The sequence below is a fragment of the Rana temporaria genome, chromosome 5, assembly GCF_905171775.1.
Source record: "Rana temporaria chromosome 5, aRanTem1.1, whole genome shotgun sequence".
NCBI classification, from domain to species: Eukaryota; Metazoa; Chordata; class Amphibia; order Anura; family Ranidae; genus Rana; species Rana temporaria.
Window position 1 is genome coordinate 149406830 of NC_053493.1, and position 20745 is coordinate 149427574.

Consider the following 20745-nt stretch of genomic DNA (forward strand, 5'->3'; position numbering starts at 1 on the left):
GTCTGCACGTATAGTATAAAATCCATGTTCCATTCGGCTGTTACCCTCTATGGCTTACACAGCACATGCATACTACCAGTTCCCAAGAAGCTTAAAACACCTTGCCATTCTGCTGCAGTGAATTAATGCATGCATTAGCATGTTATGTCACGTATTAGAGTGTGTATATGTATGTATGTATATATATATATATATATATATATATATATATATATATATAGCGCCTGTGTACTTTTCAGTACAGGTGCTATGTCAGATTTAGTTGGGGGGTGAGAGAGTTACCTTGCTCTCATCCGTGTTGATCTATTAAATTGTGTTTCTGTCAGCCCTGGGCTGTCCTGTGGTGTCAGAGCGTGTTCCAAAGATACCTTCCCATCTTTGGAGAGTAGGTGGCGCCAGAGGGGTCCAGGCGGAGCGCCTTTCTCCAGCAGCCAATGAGAGGAGTGTTTCCCTCGCGGGGCATGCTGGGGGAGGGTATTTCTGTGACAGACGCCATTTTGTGGGGTTCTTCGCCCGTTCCTGGTTCCAGGTGCGGCACCCACCTTCAGGGTGTGCGCACATCACGGGCCCCGGCGATATGGCCTACCAAGCTGGGGCGCACGTGCTATGCGGAGTTCCTGACTCCGGGTCCTCATTGCCCGGAGCTATTGATGCTGCAAAGGGCCCCCAGTGACTTACTGGGCCCCCCACCTCTTATTAAGAAGATCCCAAGCGAGTTGTGCTGTTCGGTGGGGAGTCGGTCTGAGGTGAACCCGGAGGCAGGTGATCCAACAGGGCTTAGACGATCCATCGGGGATCTGGGTGACCGGACACTGACAGGTTGTATGCTGTCAGTCGGTGACCCCAAACTAAGAAGTCTACCTGAGGAAGGTTCAGGCAAAATTGTGTTCACTGGGAGGATTCGCTCTATCATCCATGTTCATGAGTATTGGGCCTGTGGCAGAGGTCTCACTACAAACCTAAATCTTACTAGAGCCAAGTTGGTGGCAGAGACTTGTTCCTTCCCAGAAGTTCTAAGTGACACCCTGGCTGCCAGGCCTGTGAGAGGGACCTGTCCAGGGGCACTACACCCACCTGGCTGGAGTGGCGATGAAGCAAGAGCTATTATCCTGAAGCAGGACTGCTTCGCTTATCTAGAGGCCTGAATCTGCAAGTTTCTCTTCTTTCACCAATCTAGTCTGTCTACCTTGAGTTGACTGTTGGTCATGTTGGACCAGTAATAAAAGCACAGAAAACGTCACCCTGCTGTCTGGACATTCCATAATTTGCTCTCATCACCATCCTCTCCTTCATCATCATCCCTAGACACATCACAGAGGTAACATAATTATGCCGTCCCAAATCTAACCAGCGGCTCCTGAGGGGGTAGCGCTAGATATATATAGATATAGCCAAAACTTTATTTTGTTTTGTAAGTAGTAAAGGGTTACAACCTCTGCCATTTTTATTTTACTGTCTGTGTAAGATTGGGGACATTTCCCCTCACTTCCTGTGCCCAATATTTAGCGCTAAGTAAGAAGAAATCTTCCAAAAGCCACAACTTAAACAGAAGATTTCCCTATGCCTATTGTTCTGACAACTCTAAAAACTAAAATTAGCATTTCCCATGTTTCCTACAATTTTTTCTAATGCTTGGTAAATGTACAAGCCACCTACACCTGGAGTTGCATGAATATAAATTCAATGTGTTCCATCCCCCGCTACGATACTGTTTTGACTGATCTCAGGGGCTGTACAAAGTGAGCTGGTACAATTTTTCTTTCAGATTTTATTAAAAAATATATAGATTTGTTTACCAACACATAGACATTTACACAGAAAACATAAATTACATATCACAAACAAAAGAAGAAAAAAATATCCCTTCCCTTCTTTTCCATTTTGTAATGATCCACAATCCCCACACAATATATATGGGACCTACTTTATCCATACCCTTTTATCTACACAATACTAGACCATAGCTCAATACCAAACCCATATGCCCCAACCACGCTGCCTTAAAAAGGAAATATGTTCCTCATATAAAATACACTTATTAAGATTGAATATACAGTCGGATATAGTCGGAGGACGTGGGGAGATCCACTTAAGGACAATTTGTCTCCGAGCCACAAACCGCGTACGTAATACAGTAATCCACTTTGGTGGCTTGAGCACTAAATTGTCAATATATCCCAATAGACATGTTAAAGGATCCACTGAAAGATCCACATCTAGTATCCCATTAAGTGTGCCCACAACCTGTGCCCAGTACCTCTGGAGGTTTAGGCAGCGCCATAATAGATGTATCAAGAACCCCGAATTGCCACATCTAGAACACACCGAGTCAGCTCTTAGACCCATATTAAACAGAAATTTTGGGGTCCTATACACCCTATGCATAATGAAAAACTGAGTTAAGCTGTACGAATGTGAACGATACACAAGGGGGAGACCTCAAAGAATCTTTACCCAGACATGAACAGAGACAGGCCTAATATCCTGCTTGCACTTCTCCCTAGAGGGCAGGTGGAACTTGTGAGAAGTACACTCTAATAGAGACAAGTAGGTAGCGGAGATAATGCCTTTAGTGGAGGTTGCCTAAACCACTCTCTCCAACACTGGCACCGGAGGGAAAAAAACAGGGCAAGTAGAAAATTGGGCATGAAGAGCATGGCGCAGCTGCAAGAATTGTTAGAACCACCTCTAGTTCAGAAGAAATTCCCTTAAGGGCTGATCAAAAGGTTTCAGTGAGTCATATAATTGAGAGAGAGTATGGCCCCCACTTGTTCCCACCGCTGAAAGCCCAGAAGAGCTAGTACAGTTTACTTTATAAGTATGCATACTGGTGGCTGGACTCAAAGAGTAGTATTCCTGGGCAAACCTGGCAACAATACTGATGGGTCCAATGTTGGCTGTGGCTTTCAGACACCATTGTTTCCTCAGCAGTGAAGTGAAGAGTTGTATGTTGGATGCCCAATGTGAATAGGGCCCTTAGGCAATTGATATACAATTGTAGGTATGGTCTCTGTTTTACGTCATTCACTGAAAACATTTTTGAGCTTTAATCAAGAATGTTCTCTCTAATCACAGAGAAAATGTTTTTCCATTCTTATGTCTAAAGTGAATCATCTTAGGTTATTTTAGTTATGAACTTGAATTTAAGATTAGTTATTTCCTGCTTAAATCTTTGCCATATAGCTTTGTTTCAATCAGGCTTACCACTGCTGCTGTATCGTGGAATAAATTGAGAAATCCCTTTATTTCAGGAAAAAAACTCCTTAAATATGCAAACTTTGTCCTGTGGGAGTCCTAAAAAGAATGCTAGACAATGTGCTATATATTTACCTTGTGTAATCTTGGACTCTCATGTTTCCCTGGAAGGATTGTGACAATGTGACCTGAAAAAGTCATGCAGAAATCAGAATCTGGCCATCCCTGCTGTTAAACCATGTGAGGAATGCAAGTTTGGAAAAAAGTGCAGGCGGTACATTTTATTTGATTGAAGTCTATGCCCCTGAAGGCAATGCACTGGAAAAGATGTGTAGAGGAAACTTGGCACAGCACACTTGTACACATGTTCTGGCATAGTTTATTTATAGGATTCAAGAATTTAGCCACAGACTTTGAAAACAGCAATGACAATTATCGTATGACCTTTACCATTATCTGCAGACTTTAATAATGTTTTTTGTTAGGGAGAGTACACATTCCTCCTTACAGTTTGAGTTTTGTCAAATTAGTTTCTTAGTTCTCAGTTTGCCTAACACCAACCAATCAAAGACCTTGGTATCAATAAAACAGTAATTGTTGTTTCTGTCTCATAACCAAGGATTACCATAAGTCTATCAGCTTGGCGCTTCCCTAGCTGCATCTTGCTACATGATGTTTCTTTGGCTTTTCTGGCTCTTGTAACATGGCAAAATTGTTAATCTAGGAACACTGGACTTATATGGGTTAGGCTCCCTTCAGCATCTCTTAATAGCCTTATCAACAAAAAGTTACAAGAGTAAGGTTTGTAAGTACTGGTATGCTGGAAAAACTTGCAGAGCCTGAATATTGACATCTAAATATCGCATCTTAAAGTGAACATGTGCTGTGTAGAGGTGTGTTCCCTAAATTTTTCCTAACAGCCATCAAGGATTACTGCAAAACCAAGGCTTGCATTTTGAGGGAACCCTCTATAAACTTGCATATCAGCAGACTGAAAAATGTGTGGTAGTTACAGCTTTAACTCGTTGCATGTTTTTGAAAACTACTGAAGTACATGTACTGAGCCTGAACCCCACTGAAGTCAAGGGGAGCTGAATCTTAGAAATCAATAATGGTCATTTTCTAGGTAAATAGACTAGGGATAGTCTAACAAAGGGCATGGGGGGATTAAATAAAGACACACACTTTTTGAAAAGTCTCTATTAAAAAATTAAAAACAAAAATGTCCCACAATGTATATCTATTATCAATTACGTTGTCCAGTGATGCAGATCCTTGTAAGTCACACTGAACAATGCCCATGGAATAAAAAAAACTGCCGATAGATCTGATCCTGATGAACACTAGTTGTGAATGAACACTCTTGGGTCCCACTCTTAATTGAAAACAAAAGGACGGTGTCTCCTGGATGATATCATTGACCCATTATGGACATGACCATATTTTTATCACTGATGCCACCCAGAAGACCTGGGGACCTGAAGCTATCAATCATGACAAGTGAGTGACATGAGTGGACTAGACAGCAGGTTGGCGGGCATTGTTCATCATGATTGACGAGGATCTTCATCACTCAACAATGTGATTGGTGATGGTTTTACAACATTTTGTGAGCTTTTTTTAAAGTTATTTTTAATTACTTCAACTCATACGCTTGTACACACTATGTACCAAAGCAATTTTTACGATTCTGCTATGGACCGGTTTGTTCAGCAATAACTTTGTCATTACTTAAGATAACAAAGTAATACATGTACTATAGTTTATTCAGTCATTCAACAAAAAAAGTAATACAACTAGAAACACACTTTTTCTTTTTAATCTGTGTTAGTTTAAAATGTAGCATTACTATAGATATAAAAGTACACATTTTGTTTTATAATTTGTCATGTTTAAAATGACAGAAAATTATGATTCTGGTACACAGCATTGCAAAGATATTTGCAAATGAAAGAAAACGTTTTTTTCCTTTTTTCTTTTGCACTTTTTTAAATGTGAAACAAACAAAAAAATCAATAAACAAACAAAGCAAAAAAAAATAAAAAGTTTAAATGTTAATGGGAAAAAAACATCAATAGGAGATTAGTAGTTGAACTGAGAAGGGGACAAATGAGTTATTAGGGCTAATTAGGGAAAACAAAGAGGTAATAAGAGGTTAAAAAAACAACAATTCTAAAAATGTTTTTTTTTTTTTACTTGCTAGATTGCTTTGACTGCATGTCAAATGGATGATCTTCAATCTGCATATGATGTCAGATGAATGAAACAGAGTAAATACAAAATAACAAGGTTACTTTTTATCTCTCTATTTCACATCTGAAAGGAGATGATAAACATTGTGTTCAGATAGTCGTTTTTTGACAGCAGTATTTATACAGCAACTCCTGGTTTTCATTTTCAGAGCCAGGAATTGTCAATAAGTCGGGGGGGGGGGGGGTGGCAGCTAGATAGACGGACTGGGTCTGTTACACACATCCTGTGTACTTTGATGAAGTTTCTTTGGGTGTGTAGCACACCCAGTATACTCAGCTGATAAATAAAGGGTTTGTGTCTTTATTTACTATTTACATTTTCTTTGTGAATGAGTAGTGGTACCATGTACCCCTTACTCATGTGTGGGGGGCGGGGGGGCAGAATCAGTAGCCCTTTCTGATATATTTTTTTTTTTAACTTCAATACTTTTTTTTATTGTTTCCATTCAAATACAAAAAGTTACATATCCATATTTTACAGTGCATACATTTTATGTGCATACAAAAAATATCCATTGATCCCGACCCTCCCCACCCCACCTCCCTCCTATCTTACATCTAAAGTGCATACACGTTTTATCCATATTTCTTTCTTAATTTGTTCTTTACAAATTTACCTTAATTAAAGTGAGCGGCCTATTTTGCGTAACCAGTGCTCCCATATTACTCCAGATTTCTTGAGGTTTCCACGTCTAATCCATGTTCCCCTCTCCTTCCCTATTGTGTTATTCATCACATTAACCCATTCCGTTACTGTGGGTGGACTTTGTGCTTGCCATTTTAGTGCTATCAGTTTCCTTGCCTGGAACAGGCATCTTATAACTGCTTCTAATGTATCCCTCTGCCCCATTCTCTCCTCAATGCATCCTAATAGGCAGACCCTGGCCTCGAGTTCCAGAGTGGTCCCAAAGGTTGCATTTATAATGTATAATGTCCAAAATCTTAACCCAATATCTGTGCAATTTTGGGCATTTCCTTATCATATGTATAAGGTCGCCTGTATTTTGACATCTGGGACATTTATCATCTGACTTCCTTCCAAAGCTGTATAATTTCTTAGGGGTATAGTAAACCCTGTGGACCAAAAATAAATGGGAGACCCTTTGTGATGGAGCCCTTTCTGATATTTAAAGGGGGCTTCCAAATTCTGATAAGCCCCCCACCCAAAGCCCCCCACTAACAGCAGGCCCCCTTACAATTTTGAGAGGAACCCATTGATGGGATTCTTTTTTTGTGACCCCCCCTTAAAATCCATGCCCATGTTTTTAAATTATTTCCACTCCTTTTTTAACATTCACTTGTCAGCCAAGAATCTCTAACTGACAGTGGAGTGGACTGGATGGCATACTTCACTGGTTGCTAGCTCTGAGTAGGATTTTTTCACTTTTGACAGTGGTAGTCATGCTTTTGCTTAATGCTTCACTTCCTGCTGCAGTTGGATATTTGTCTAGACTGAACACCCATTTAGTTTGACTATTCACCAGACCTCCAAACAACCAAGATTCGGTCTGAATGAGGATTTGGACTTACAATGGCAGCTAATACATGCCTAAAATGGGGTGCTTGGATTGTTCAACAAGTGCAGACCATAGCTGTTGATCTTATCGAATTATATTTTGCCCTTGTTACTTCCTGTGAGCTGAACTGGAAACCTAAAACAATTTTATCTTCCATCTGTAAATTAACTAGCCTCCCCACCCTTCCTTTAAGTGAAATGAACCAACAGGCATATCTGAAGTTCAGTCTTGGTAACAATCATGACTCCCTCTAAAGATACTGTGGATGAGTGGCCAAAGCCACCTAGGGACAGGAAGTGTGTTATTGCAGCCACCTCATTTAAGAAATGGTAAGCTGCAATATATTACATTATTGTTTTGGGTTTAGATACCCTTCAGTTTGGTATTACACATAACATTATAATTGTTCCAAAGTTTTATTCTGACATAAAGGTAGCTAATCATTATATAATACAAGAAAAAACTGTGCTAACCAAGGGTGTGAAATACCAGAAGGCTGCCATTATGTGGTACAAACACAAATACAAATGGAAAAAATAAAAACTGCGCCAACTAATACATATACTCAGCAAGCAAGGCTGATATAAATATGACAGTGTGAAAAAAGTCCAAATAAGTGTTGAGTATTATAATCATCGTATATATGGCTACAAGTTCATCAAAGCATTAGATATTTTTAATGGTCTAGTAAAGAGTATTAAAAATATATGTTTTTTAACCTAAAAACTGGACTTGTTAAGTAGTACTTAATCTGAGATTTTCTAAAAGCTTCAAGGTTCCACAAACACTAATTGTAAAGACTATCTTATAATTGATTTCATCTGTGCAGCAGGGGCCTGCAATCAAACTGGTATTTAAAATTATTAAAGATGTGTATTGTCAAAGTAAGAAAGCAAGATAACTACTTGTTCACTTATGTACTTGACTTCTAAACTGCTAAAGCTGTAGTAAACTTTTCCAGAAACACCTTGAGGGTATTTTTTACATAATCTTCTAGCTTGATTTGCTTTAAAAAACGGCTGAATGCAGTGAACTGCTACTTTTTGTGTACTCAAGACAATCCACACGCCATGACAAAAGAACTGTAGTATCTGTCTGTCACTCTTTTGCAAATAGAGCATGTGGGTCAGATCTTAAGATTAGTGCATTTGAATACGTGGTGACATACCCATAGACGAGATTGACAGCTTCATGTTGCAGTTATTTTTTAAACATCTGAACATTTATGGTATAAACATTTGGGAACACAAAGATATTCCCAGTAGCAGAAGGCACTAAACAATATATTAAGATTGTTAACTGCCGTTATGCACTGCAAAAGTATCTAACTCCAGTTTATCCTGTAAGCATCACATACTGAGAGTTAAACAACCTGATAATATATAATTTCTCTTGAAAACTCTTAAAATATATTCTCTTGAGCTCTGGATTCCTGCTTTGGTCATTGTATGGTATTCTCACTTGCTCTGTTGGATTTCATTTTTAATTTTATATTATGGAGAATGCAAATAGAGGTGCGTGTAAAGGTGTGTGGGAACATTCAAACATACCCGACATACAGGAGGAGGATGGAGTTGGGAATTATGACTTTTGGGTGGACTGATTCTGTAAGTCTTTGGAGACATTTGTGTAAAGATGATTGCAGAACTGAATGGCAAGTCAAGAGTGTTAACAGCATTTTACTGAACATTACCTAACATGAGAAACTCAATATTCCACCCCCCTCCCCCAAAACTATTTGCTGAGTTAGTTATCAAAAAGATAACCGCTAAGAGGGCAGTTCTTCAGGTATTCTGTGGACACTTTCTATTAGATGCTAAACAGCAGGATACTGTCAGAATCCAGAAGACTGCAGAAGTATGATGAAGTTATGAAGAGGTGACAAGTCAGCGTGGGCACAGACCGATTTACTGTGGATCACATAGGAAAGTGATGTACTGTGCATCTCTGTTCTCCATTTCAGGGAGGAATCAGGGCCAAATCTTTGCCTGAATTCAGCCCTAAAATGGAGCCAAAGATGCACAGCATTTCTGTGCAGTGCGCTCGGCAGCCACCTCAGAGATATGTGAACCGGCTCAATAGAGAGTCAGTCACATTCTCCTGCTATGCAAATTGGATGTGGGGAAACCCTTATCCAATTCGCATAGGTGTTACCCGGCCTTAAAGTGGGTGAAGGCTCGGTTCACACTGGAACCAGCTTGCGGATCGCACATGAATGCTGTGCGTCCTGTTCTCTGTTTCAGAGACGAACTTGGGGACAAATCTTTGCCTGAATTCGGCATACACAGTGGGGAGAGAACCTCTGGGGGAATCTAGGATGGAAAAGGACCTGAGGGTCCTAGTAGATGATGGGCTCAGCAATGGCATGCAATGCCAAGCTGCTGCTAACAAAGCAAACAGAATATTGGCATGCATTAAAAAGGGGGATCAACTAAAGAGATAAAACAAAAATGTTCCCGTTCTACAAGACTCTGGTCCGGCAGCACCTAGAGTATGCTTTCCAGTTCTGGGCACCAGTCCTCAGGAAGGATGTACTGGAAATTAAGCCAGTACAAAGAAGGGCAAAAAAGCTAATAAATGGTCTGGAGGATATTAGTTATGAGGAAAGCTTGCAAGCACTGAACTATTCTTTCTGGACAAGAGACGCTTGAGAGGGGATATGATTTAAATTTACAAATACCATACTGGTGACTCCACATTAGGGATACAACTCTTTTGCGGAAGGGAGTTTAACAAGACAAATTAAAAAGAAAAGAGGTTTAACCTTAAATTACGTAGAGGGTTCTTTACTGTAAGAGCGGCAAGGATGTGGAATTCCCTTCCACAGGCGATAGTCTCAGCAGAGAGATAAAGAAACTATTAGATAAGCACCTGAATGACCACAACATACAGGGATATACAATGTAATACTGACATATAATCACACACATAGGTTAGACTTGATGGACTTTTTTCAACCTCACCTACTATGTAACCAGCTCCATAGAGAGCTGGTCACATTCTCCTGCTATGCGAATTAGATGCAGAGAAACCGGCATCCAATTGGCATAGGTGTAAACCCAGTCGGAAAGAAGGGATGGGAGGGGGATATATTTGCATGGATTTGCAATTGGATGTGGGGAAACCCTTATCCAATTCGCATAGGTGTTACCTGGCCTTAAAGTGGGTGGAGGCTCGGTTCACACTGAAACCAGCTTGCGGATCGCACATGAATGCTGTGCGTCCTGTTCTCTGTTTCAGGGACGAACTTAGGGACAAATCTTTGCCTGAATTCGGCACCTGAAACTGAGCCAAAGAGGCACAACATTTCTGTGCAACTGCTGATCGCACAGGATTGCTGTGCATCCCCGTTCTCCATTTTAGGGACAAATCAGGGCTGAATCTTTGCCTGAATTCAGCTCTGCAATGGAGCCAAAGATGCAGAATGTTTCTGTGCAGTGCACTTCGCAGCCACCCCGGAGATATGTAAACTGGACATAAACGACCTGGAGGATGGGATAAACAGTTCAATCTCTATATTTGAGGACAATACTAAGCTATATAGGGCAATAACTTATCCACAGGATGTGGAAACCTTGCAAAAAGATCTGAACATAATAATGGGGTGGGCAATTACATGACAATTTAAGTTTAATGTAAAAAAATAAAATAATGCATTTGGGTGGCAAAAATATGAATGCAATCTATACAGTGGGGGGAGAACCTCTGGGGGAATCTAGGATGGAAAAGGACCTGAGGGTCCTAGTAGATGATGGGCTCAGCAATGGCATGCAATGCCAAGCTGCTGCTAACAAAGCAAACATAATATTGGCATGCATTAAAAAGGGGATCAACTACAGAGATAAAACAAAAATGTTCCCGCTCTACAAGACTCTGGTCCGGCAGCACCTAGAGTATGCTGTCTAGTTCTGGGCACCAGTCCTCAGGAAGGATGTACTGGAAATGAAGCAAGTACAAAGAAGGGCAACAAGCTAATAAATGGTCTGGAGGATATAAGTTATGAGGAAAGCTTGCAAGCACTGAACTATTCTTTCTGGACAAGAGACGCTTGAGAGGGGATATGATTTAAATTTACAAATACCATACTGGTGACTCCACATTAGGGATACAACTCTTTTGCGGAAGGGAGTTTAACAAGACAAATTAAAAGAAAAGAGGTTTAACCTTAAATTACGTAGAGGGTTCTTTACTGTAAGAGCGGCAAGGATGTGGAATTCCCTTCCACAGGCGATGGTCTCAGCAGAGAGATAAAAAAACTATTAGATAAGCACCCACAACATACAGGGATATACAATGTAATACTGATATATAATCACACACATAGGTTAGACTTGATGGACTTTTTTCAACCTCACCTACTATGTAACCGGCTCCATAGAGAGCTGGTCACATTCTCCTGCTATGCGAATTAGATGCGGAGAAACCGGCATCCAATTGGCATAGGTGTAAACCCAGTCGGAAAGAAGGGATGGGAGGGGGATATATTTGCATGGAGATGGGTTTAAAACAAGAGCTATTCTATATAGAACTTTATAAGCCAAATAGATATTGCTTAGGATATTCCACCAAATGTTCTGGAGCAAATAAGTAAAATAGTAGTTACTGTATTTGACAATATGATATCTAATATAAAAATGTGCACCCATAGTGATTTGCCTGTTGGTAATCTGCCAACTAATTGCAATAGCAGGCATGTTCAGGTAACTGTACATTGCTTCCATTTTTTAGAGGGAGGAATAACCCATTTTCAAACTTATGGCGAAAGCATCTGGAGGTTCTTGCTTTTGCAACCAGGAATTGTGCTTAAATGTAGTTTGTAAAAATACTATATATTTGTCATGTACCTTTTCCCTTTATGTGAATGTGTGTGTTTTGGGGAAAAAGGCAACTTTGTATTTCCTTATTGTCAATAGAAATGTTATTATAATTAAAAATTAGGTTGATAAGTCTAAAAAAAAAAGGGATCAAATTTTTTTTTTTGTTAAATCTTTAAAGCAATTTAAAGGCAAAAGTGTTTACCTATTCTTGGCTCCTGTGTGCCTAAAGTAGTGCTTTTTAAACAGAAGGGTCACCTAAAAATTAAAGATTTTAACAAGGTTTGCTTTCCAATTAAATGCTTGAAATACTGGCCTTTTTATAATAAAAAAATGAAGTCTTTCACTGTAACAGGACTTATTCTTGATTACATCAACAATATTCATGACTTCAGGGAAAGAGCTCTATCATGGGGGTTCTCACAAACAACGTTGTTTTATACCATGGTACGACTGTAAAACATATTTTGCAGAAACCACAGCAGCTTTCGTTAAGTTATTGCTTTGCTGTCTAGGCTGCTTTACAAAGGTGTTCTCTGTTTATCATAAGCATTACTTACTGCCACAGAAACAACACATTCAGTATTTTGTTGAACAGAATCAAATATGTGAAAACATAATTTATAGCTTGCTGCCTAATATAGCCATAGATAGTAGTTATCCTTTTGCTCCCAGGATCTGCAGATGTCTACTAATCATGTACTGATATCCTTACAGTATATTTTGTTTCACAGGCTGAGGGAGTTTACTCTTAGGTTCACAGGGTTTTCACCACAGAAGATGGATGCAAGGTCTTTAGATGAAAAATTATGATTCATAGTTGTACAACGAATCTAAAAGAAATTGGATGCTAAATTTGGGCAATTTATAGACAAATCACACTGTTGAGAAAGCTTTAAAAATAATGTAATTTTTGCCCTAATAAAACACAGGAATTGTTTTCCATGAAAATGTTTTTAGGTGATTAGCTCTGTGGCCTACCCATTTGGCTTGGCAGCTTCTGACCAATATGCCACAGGCAAACATTTTATCCTGTGTTTAAGTAACCTCAAAGCCATCAGTGTCCACATGCATGCAATCCCAGCTAGGTTACTGGAAAAGAAGAGATCAGAAGGGAAAAATTTCACCAGCACACCATGAATCTCCAGAATGGGTCCAAAGCTTTATTCAGCGATCACATCGTTAAAGCAAATAGCAACGTTTCGGAGCCATGCAGAACCCCTTCATCAGGCATGGTCACAAAAAGGCACAATTTAAAATTTACAAATATTTGTTATTAGCTCCATACAGGTTAAGCTTTTATATGCATCAGAAATTTTGTAAAGGGTGCTGTGTGTTTATCTGCTAATGATAATTTGTGTGTATTTTCAGCAAAAATATTGCTTTGATAAACATTTGCGCAAAGTTCACGGGGCCTTAAAAAATCAGTCCTGTGAGCCTCCACTAATCCAAACTGCCTTAATTATCAAGAATCAGCTGCAAGCGTTAAACATGCCTCATATATCATGCAAATGTGGAAAAATAAATACCGTATTTATCTGCCTATAACGCGCACCGACGTATAGCGCACACCCCTAATCTAGATGTGAAATTCCTGGAATTTTTTTTTTATTACTTACAGTTTTGGTGTCTTGCTCGGCGTCCATCGGCGGCCTTGTCCGGTCCGGCGTCCGTCTGCGGCCTTCGTGGTGTCCTCCCCGCTTCTCCCGTGTTGTCTCTAAGCTGATCCCCGCTTTCCGCGCTGTGTTTGAATGCCGCCGCCGACATATACCGAGCGCAGTACACTCGGGCACGCTCGGCTCCTCTCGCATAACCGCGAGGAGGGCCGAGCCTGGCCATGTGTACCCGAGTGTACTGCGCTCGGTATATGTCGTCGGCGGCGTTCAAACACAGTGCGGGAAGCGAGTATCGGCGTATATCGCACACCCACAATTTTGCCCTGATTTTAAGGGAAAAAAAGTGTGCGGTATACGCCGATAAATACGGTATATACGCTGCGCTTTCCAGTGTAAAAAGAAACATATAAAAACCTCCAATAGTATATAAAAAAACTTCTTTCCTAACAGTGGAAAGTGACAGTAGTTCAATAAATGAACACATATATTAAATAAATATAAAAAATAAATATAAAAAAAGATTTGTATATAAAAGCATAAACAATGATGATAATTAATATAAAGTGCTACTGTGCAAAGAAGTGCAATTCCCATATAGATTATCAGTGACCCACTGATGCATAAAAAAGTGCTCCTGTGTATGTGCATAGCATCCAGTATTATATAGTTTATCAATATTGCATTGCTGGGTTGTTTAAAGAAGTGCTCCTGTGCATGTGTATGGTATGCAAAAAGTATATCCAGGTGTAATAAAGGTCATGTGATTATAAAACTGCTAGGTGTAATAAAGTTCCTGCGATTATAAAACTACTAGGTGATCCAGAACGCTGTGGTGTTCCTCACTCAGGTGCTCCCCTTAGGTATTTAATGCGCACCTTAGAACGTGTGACTTTGCAATTAAGCGCAGTCAAAACACGCATATCATCCACCTTTGTGCTCTTGTAGTTACACCGGAATTCTGGACTTGTCAGTATGGTACCTCAGTAAGTGTATGAAATAAAGACTTGATTGTGTAATAGAGTTTTAACAGTTTAATAAACAGAAAGCAAAAAAAAAAAAACAACTGGGGTACTCACATAGATTAGGTGCGCCAGTGCACCACTCTATATCAGGTAAAACAATGGTAAATCCGGGACTGGTATCGGGATGGTATGTTGTTCCTCTCTGACATTTTTGTCTTTGACCTTTATAGCACAGGTAAATATTCAAACATAAAAAAAGCAAAGCAAAAAAATAATTGAGATGATTACATTACGGTACACAAGGGTAATTTCAATAGGGACGCGCGCGCGCCCCCCGCTCGCCCCTGTCGCCGACACACAGCTCCCGGTCCTGTCAGGGGGAGAAATGCCTGATCGTCTGTTCATACAATGTACAATCAGTAATTTCCCCAAGTCCACCCACCCCTTCAGTTAGAACACACCCAGGGAACATACTTAACCCCTAGGGTTAACCGCTTCCCTGCCAGTGGCATTTTTATAGTAATCAATTAATTTTTATAGCACTGATTGCTATAAAAATGCCAATGGTCCCAAAAATGTGTCAAAAGTTTCCGAAGTGTCCGCCATAATGTCGCAGTACCGATAAAAATCGCTGATCGCCACCATTACTAGTAAAAAAAATATATATTAATAAAAATGCCATAAAACTATCCCCTATTTTGTAAACGCTATAACTTTTGCGCAAACCAATCAATAAATGCTTATTGCGATTTTTTTTTTATGAAAAATATGTCGAAGAATACGTATCGGCCTAAACTGAGGAAATTTTTTTTTTGTTTTTTATATTTTTGGGGGGATATTTATTATAGCAAAAAGTCAAAAATATTCATTTTTTTCAAAATTGTCGCTCTATTTTTGTTTATAGCGCAAAAACTAAAAACCACAGAGGTGATTAAATACCACCAAAAGAAAGCTCTATTTGTGGGGAAAAAAGGACGCCAATTTTGTTTGGGAGCTACGTCGCACGACCGCGCAATTGTCAGTTAAAGCGATACAGCGAGCATTCCACATTGCGGGAATCCCAGGACATCATATGATGGCCGCCCGGAGGGACGAAGGGTTCCTGCAGCCGTCATATGAATATAGGCCGGGCAGGAAGCGGTTAAATGGTAAAAACAATCAAGATAATTCATGGAACAGATAGGATAAAAAGGACAATTTACAAACATTCCCACAAAAATAAATATAAATAATTAAATAAATAAATAAATAATCACATTGCTTACCCGTCAAACACAGAATAAGAAAAGCAGTCCAGAAAAGCATTTGTCACAAGAAGAAAAAGAAAGGGGAAAAATGATGGATATTATCTATATTGCTACCCAACTCAAGTTTTCTAAAGACCACATCACTGCTGGAACAATAGTGAATGTGAAATGCATTGCATGTGGAGAAAACAAAGCGCTGCATGCCAAAATTATTTTTAAATGTTATCTGATATGTAAACCATAGTAGAAGGTATGGAGCAGTATTGCTGCTTCAGGTCTTGGACAGTGTGTAGTATTTGAGGGACTAATTAATTTAGGGTTGATTTCAGGGTAAGAATTCTACAACAGAACATCAGGGCCTCTGTAAGTGATGTTAAATTCAAAAGAAGCTGGGTCATGAAATGTGAATATTTTCCAGAACACAGGAATACATTAATATGAGAGTAGCTCCAACAGAAAAAAATCTGTGCTTTAGTATAGCCAAGTCACAAACCTCACATCAGTCCTATTGATATACTCTGGTGTAATATAAAGCAGACCTTTCAAACAAAATATACACTAACTGAAGCATATTTACATATATGAACAAGCAAAATATATCATTAACTGGTGCACATGTGTGATCAGCTACTATAGAAAATGGATCATGCTTTTTTTCAATAAACTATTAAATATAATAGAATTCAAACCCTTTTTAATTAGTTAACATTACATGCCCAAAACCTTTGTTCAATAAAATATAAATAAATACCGGTATACAGTATAACAATGTAAACTTTTGTTTGCATCATAAGACTCTATCATTATCATTTAGACAGGATCATGCAGAAATCCACAAAATTGCTAAGGCATCAACCAAACTGCAGCTCAAAAATGCCTGCTTTACAGTACACATAGGCAATTACAGGAGTTGCGCTGCAGAAAAAAACATCAAAACAGGCACAAAACATACAGAGGTATTTTGCTTGTTAATGCATTCTACTGGCCAGAATAATTTAAAAGCGGTGTTCCAGCTGAAAAAAAGAAATAAAAGTCAGCAGCTACAAACACTGTAGCTGCTGACTTTTAATAAGCACACTTACCTGTCCAGGGTGCCCGCGTTGTCGCCCCCCCCCCCCCCCCGAGGCCGATCCGTCCATCGGATCGGGTGCCGGCGCTGCCATTTGTACTAAGGGAAACAGGCAGTGGAGCCTTGCGGCTTCACTGCCTGTTTCCTACTGTGCATGGACAAGTCGCACGGCGCTTTGTGAATGAGCGGCTGTCTTCTGGGACACACACACCCTGAAGACAGCACACCCGATTCCCCAGAAGACAACGTGAGGAGGAGAAGAATGAAGACTACTGCAGAATAGGAAGTGGCAGATTAGGTTGATCTGTCTAGCAACAGACATTTCTGGTAAGTATATATAAAAAAATAAAAAAAAAATTTTAGTAGCCTTTTTTGTGCAATTTATTTTAGGGTGGACCTCCGCTTTAATATTCGAGCCAATAGCATGCATTAAAACCAAATGCACAAAAGCACATACATGCGCATGAATAAGCATGAATACTTATGAAAAATGTGTCTTTTACTGCATGTTTAAGCTTCTCTCCTGTGAGGCGACAAGGCATCCAAAGGCGCACCATATGCATGACATTTTTGAGTTTGCAAAAAGTTGAATTACAAAGTTCTGTCTGAAATTTTGGTTACACCGTAAAGCAACCCTGTAAATGTACGAAATTGTATAAAACAAGTCTTACCTGTAAAAGAAAGTTGTACATATTTACATTACATGACAAACACTGGTTTGATCCTTATGCCTCGTACACACAATAATTTTTCGGCATGAAAAAAAACGACGTTTGTAAAAACATCATTTAAAATGATTGTGTGTGGGCTTCACATTGTTTTTCGGCTTCTGAAAAACGACAAAAAAAAAATTTGAACATGCTGCATTTTTTAACGTTGTTTTAAAAAATGCCGTTTTTCGGGTTGTAAAAAATGATCGTGTGTGGGCTAAAATTACGTTTTAAACCCGCGCATACTCAGAAGCAAGTTATGAGACGGGAGCGCTCGTTCAGGTAAAACTACCGTTCATAATGGAGTAGGCACATTCATCACGCTGTAACAGACAGAAAAGCGCGAATTGTCTTTTACTAACACGGAATCAGCTAAAGCAGCCCAAAGGCGAATGGAACTTCCCCTTTAGAGTGCCGTCCTACGTGTTGTACGTCACCGCGCTTTTTCCATAATTTTTTTAAAACTATGGTGTGTGGGCAACGTCGTTTTTAATGATGAAGTTGGAAAAACTTCGTTTTTTGGACATGCTGAAAAACTATGTTTTTTTTAATGCCGAAAAATGATCGTGTGTACGCGGCATTAGAAATCTGCTAAAGTCCACACTGAGGCTGGGTAGACACTGGAACACACAGTGGCCCAGTGTGTCTTCATTCATCGCTTCAGGTTCAATTTCAGCCCGAATTTTGGGCTGAATTCGGATGTGAAATGGACCAAAAGACGCACAGGGCTCCTGTGCAATTTGCCCCATAGAGAGACGGTCACAAGCGCCTGCTATGCTAAATAGATGTGGGGAAACCTGCATTCAATTTGCATAAGTGTGAACCCAGCCTGAACCTACACTTCTCAAAGTGTCAAACTTTTAGGTCCCATGTACCGTTCACTGGTTCCTTCTACTGACCTTAGCCCATTGCAGGATACCATAGAGATCTGTTGCTCAACAAGAAAACCCAGTAAGAGCTGCAAACTCTTTAATAAATACATAGCTACACAAATTTGGGTCTTATATCTACCAGTAGTTCTGCAATTTCAATGAAGACAAATAACATATCAGTATGTCTTGGACCATGAACTGAAATTTTTTTTTTTTTTTTCCATAGGTCCTGCTGTAAGATTCAACAGCTTCAACTTGTCCACTCCAGGATCACCTCCTCTTTTAGGCCAGCACACTGTTGAGGTTCTGAAAAATGTACTGAGATATGAAGATGACTATGTTGCTGAACTGATACAATCCAAGACAATATCTCAAAACAAAGTTAATTGACGGCAAGAGATCTAGCAAACCTAATATTCAGCAATAATGTTGTGCTGATCTGTAACATGATTTGTAAATGAGATGCTTTCAAATTATTTTTTCAGCAAATGTATCACCAACATTTTAATAAAGATGCACTATATGAACTATATATTTTTGTTTTCTTTGAATGAGTTTGAAACCAAAATTAAGTGTTTTTTTTGGAATATGTACAAAATGTGAGAGTGTAGGATCATGTAGTAGTCAGTGGTTACAAAGCTCTTCATGTTATCTCCAGATATAATTATAGTTTTCATTTTGGTATTTTGTAAATATTTCTACCTATTCTGGATTTCCTAAAATTTTGTAGGACTGTAGCCATTAAATAAACATTTCCTGAGAGAAACATGGAGGCTTCCATTACTCAGCTCTCCTTTAAAGCGGGGATTCACCCCAAAAAAACATTTTAATATTAAATTCAGCCGAGTTGTCAGAATGACAATCGGCTGTTTTTTTTTTTATGTTATCCCCGTACATACCGTATTTTCACCGCCGCTTCCGGGTATGTCTTCTGCGGGACTGGGAGTTCCTAACTGATTGACAGGCTTCCGACCATCGCATACAGCGCGTCACGAGTTGCCGAAAGAAGCCGGACTGCGAGTCGGCTCTATACGGCGCCTGCGCACCGACGTTCTGCTTCTTTCGGCAACTCATGACGCGCAGTATGAGGCGGTCGGAAGCCTTTCAATCAATTAGGAACGCCCAGTCCCGCAGAAGACATACCCGGAAGCGGCGGTGAAAATACGGTGAAAAAAAAAACAGCCGATTGTCATTCTGACAACTCGGCTGAATGTAATGTTAAAACATTTTTTTGGGTGAACCCCCGCTTTAACTAGCAGCCTGGATGACATGCTGACCCTCCAACTTCAATACTTTGAGTCAATACCCCTGAAAAAAGAGACCGATAATCACTTATGACTGTAGTATGACTATCCTAATATGCATACTGGTCAGTAACTTAAAATATTGAGGCTAGTGGCGAGACGAACAGTCAGGTAATTAAAAGGAAGTAAGCAGCTACCATATTACTGTAAGGTGTGTTAAATAAGCTCTGATTTTGTGATAGCATATGTTTTCTGGCTCCTATATCTTGTGCTTAGCCTTGCCTTGTCTATGGATTGCCTTTTTTACAGACCCTTGCCTGGATGATAGATACCCTACTGATTACGGCCTCTCCCGACCCCTTTGCCTCAATAGCGTTTATTCTACTGATAGCCACCAGCCTGGATACAGGATAATGCTATTGATTACATTTTTTCTATTGTGGCAGAACATGATACAAACTGCTTCATTTTACAAGTATGCCTATCCCATTAGCAGAATTACAGGATCTTCACTGCATCTGAGCACCACAAACCAAATCACTATTAAATGTATTTTTTACGTTCAAAGCAAACTCCCCCATCCATCTATTTATCCATCTATGTCTCAATGCTTTATTTTGTTGAGAAATCACTTTGAAAAACAACCCTTAGCATTTCTGGCCATGGCCATCTTGAGTAAGGGCAAATTATTAATGTAGCACAGGGGTGCCCAACCTTTTCAAGAGCGGGGGCCACTTAACCACTTAAAACCCGGACCTTTAGGCAGGTAAAGGACCTGGCCAGTTTTTGCGATTCGGCACTGTGTCGCTTTAACTGACAATTGCGCGGTTGTGCGACGTTGTTCCCAAACAAAATTGGCGTCCTTTTATTCCCACAAATACAGCTTTCTTTTGGTGGTATTTGATCACCTCTGCGGTTTTTATTTTTTGCGTTATAAACAAAAATAGAGGGACAATTTTGAAAATATTGCAATATTTTTTACTTTTTGCTATAATAAATTACCCCCAAAACCATATACAATTTAATTTTTTTTCCTCAGTTTAGGCCGATACGTATTCTTCTACCTATTTTTGGTAAAAAAAAAATCGCAATAAGCGTTTATCGATTGGTTTGCACAAAATTTATAGCGTTTACAAAATAGGGGATAGTTTTATTGCATTTTTATAAAAAAAAAATTGTTACTACTAATGGCGGCGATCAGCGATTTTTTTCATGACTGCATCATTATGGCAGACACTTCGGACAAT

At 39.5% G+C, this 20745-nt stretch overlaps 1 protein-coding gene across 1 annotated transcript in view; it reads left to right on the plus strand.

Moving 5' to 3' along the window:
• Positions 1–18786, plus strand: part of SUGCT (succinyl-CoA:glutarate-CoA transferase) — a 1112375-nt gene extending 1093589 nt beyond the window's left edge. The window contains exon 14 of the mRNA XM_040353242.1: positions 18481–18786. Within this exon, the coding sequence (XP_040209176.1) occupies positions 18481–18644 (164 nt within the window). The 3' untranslated portion in view covers positions 18645–18786. The remainder of the gene's footprint in view (positions 1–18480) is intronic.
• Positions 18787–20745: the final 1959 nt, after the last annotated feature.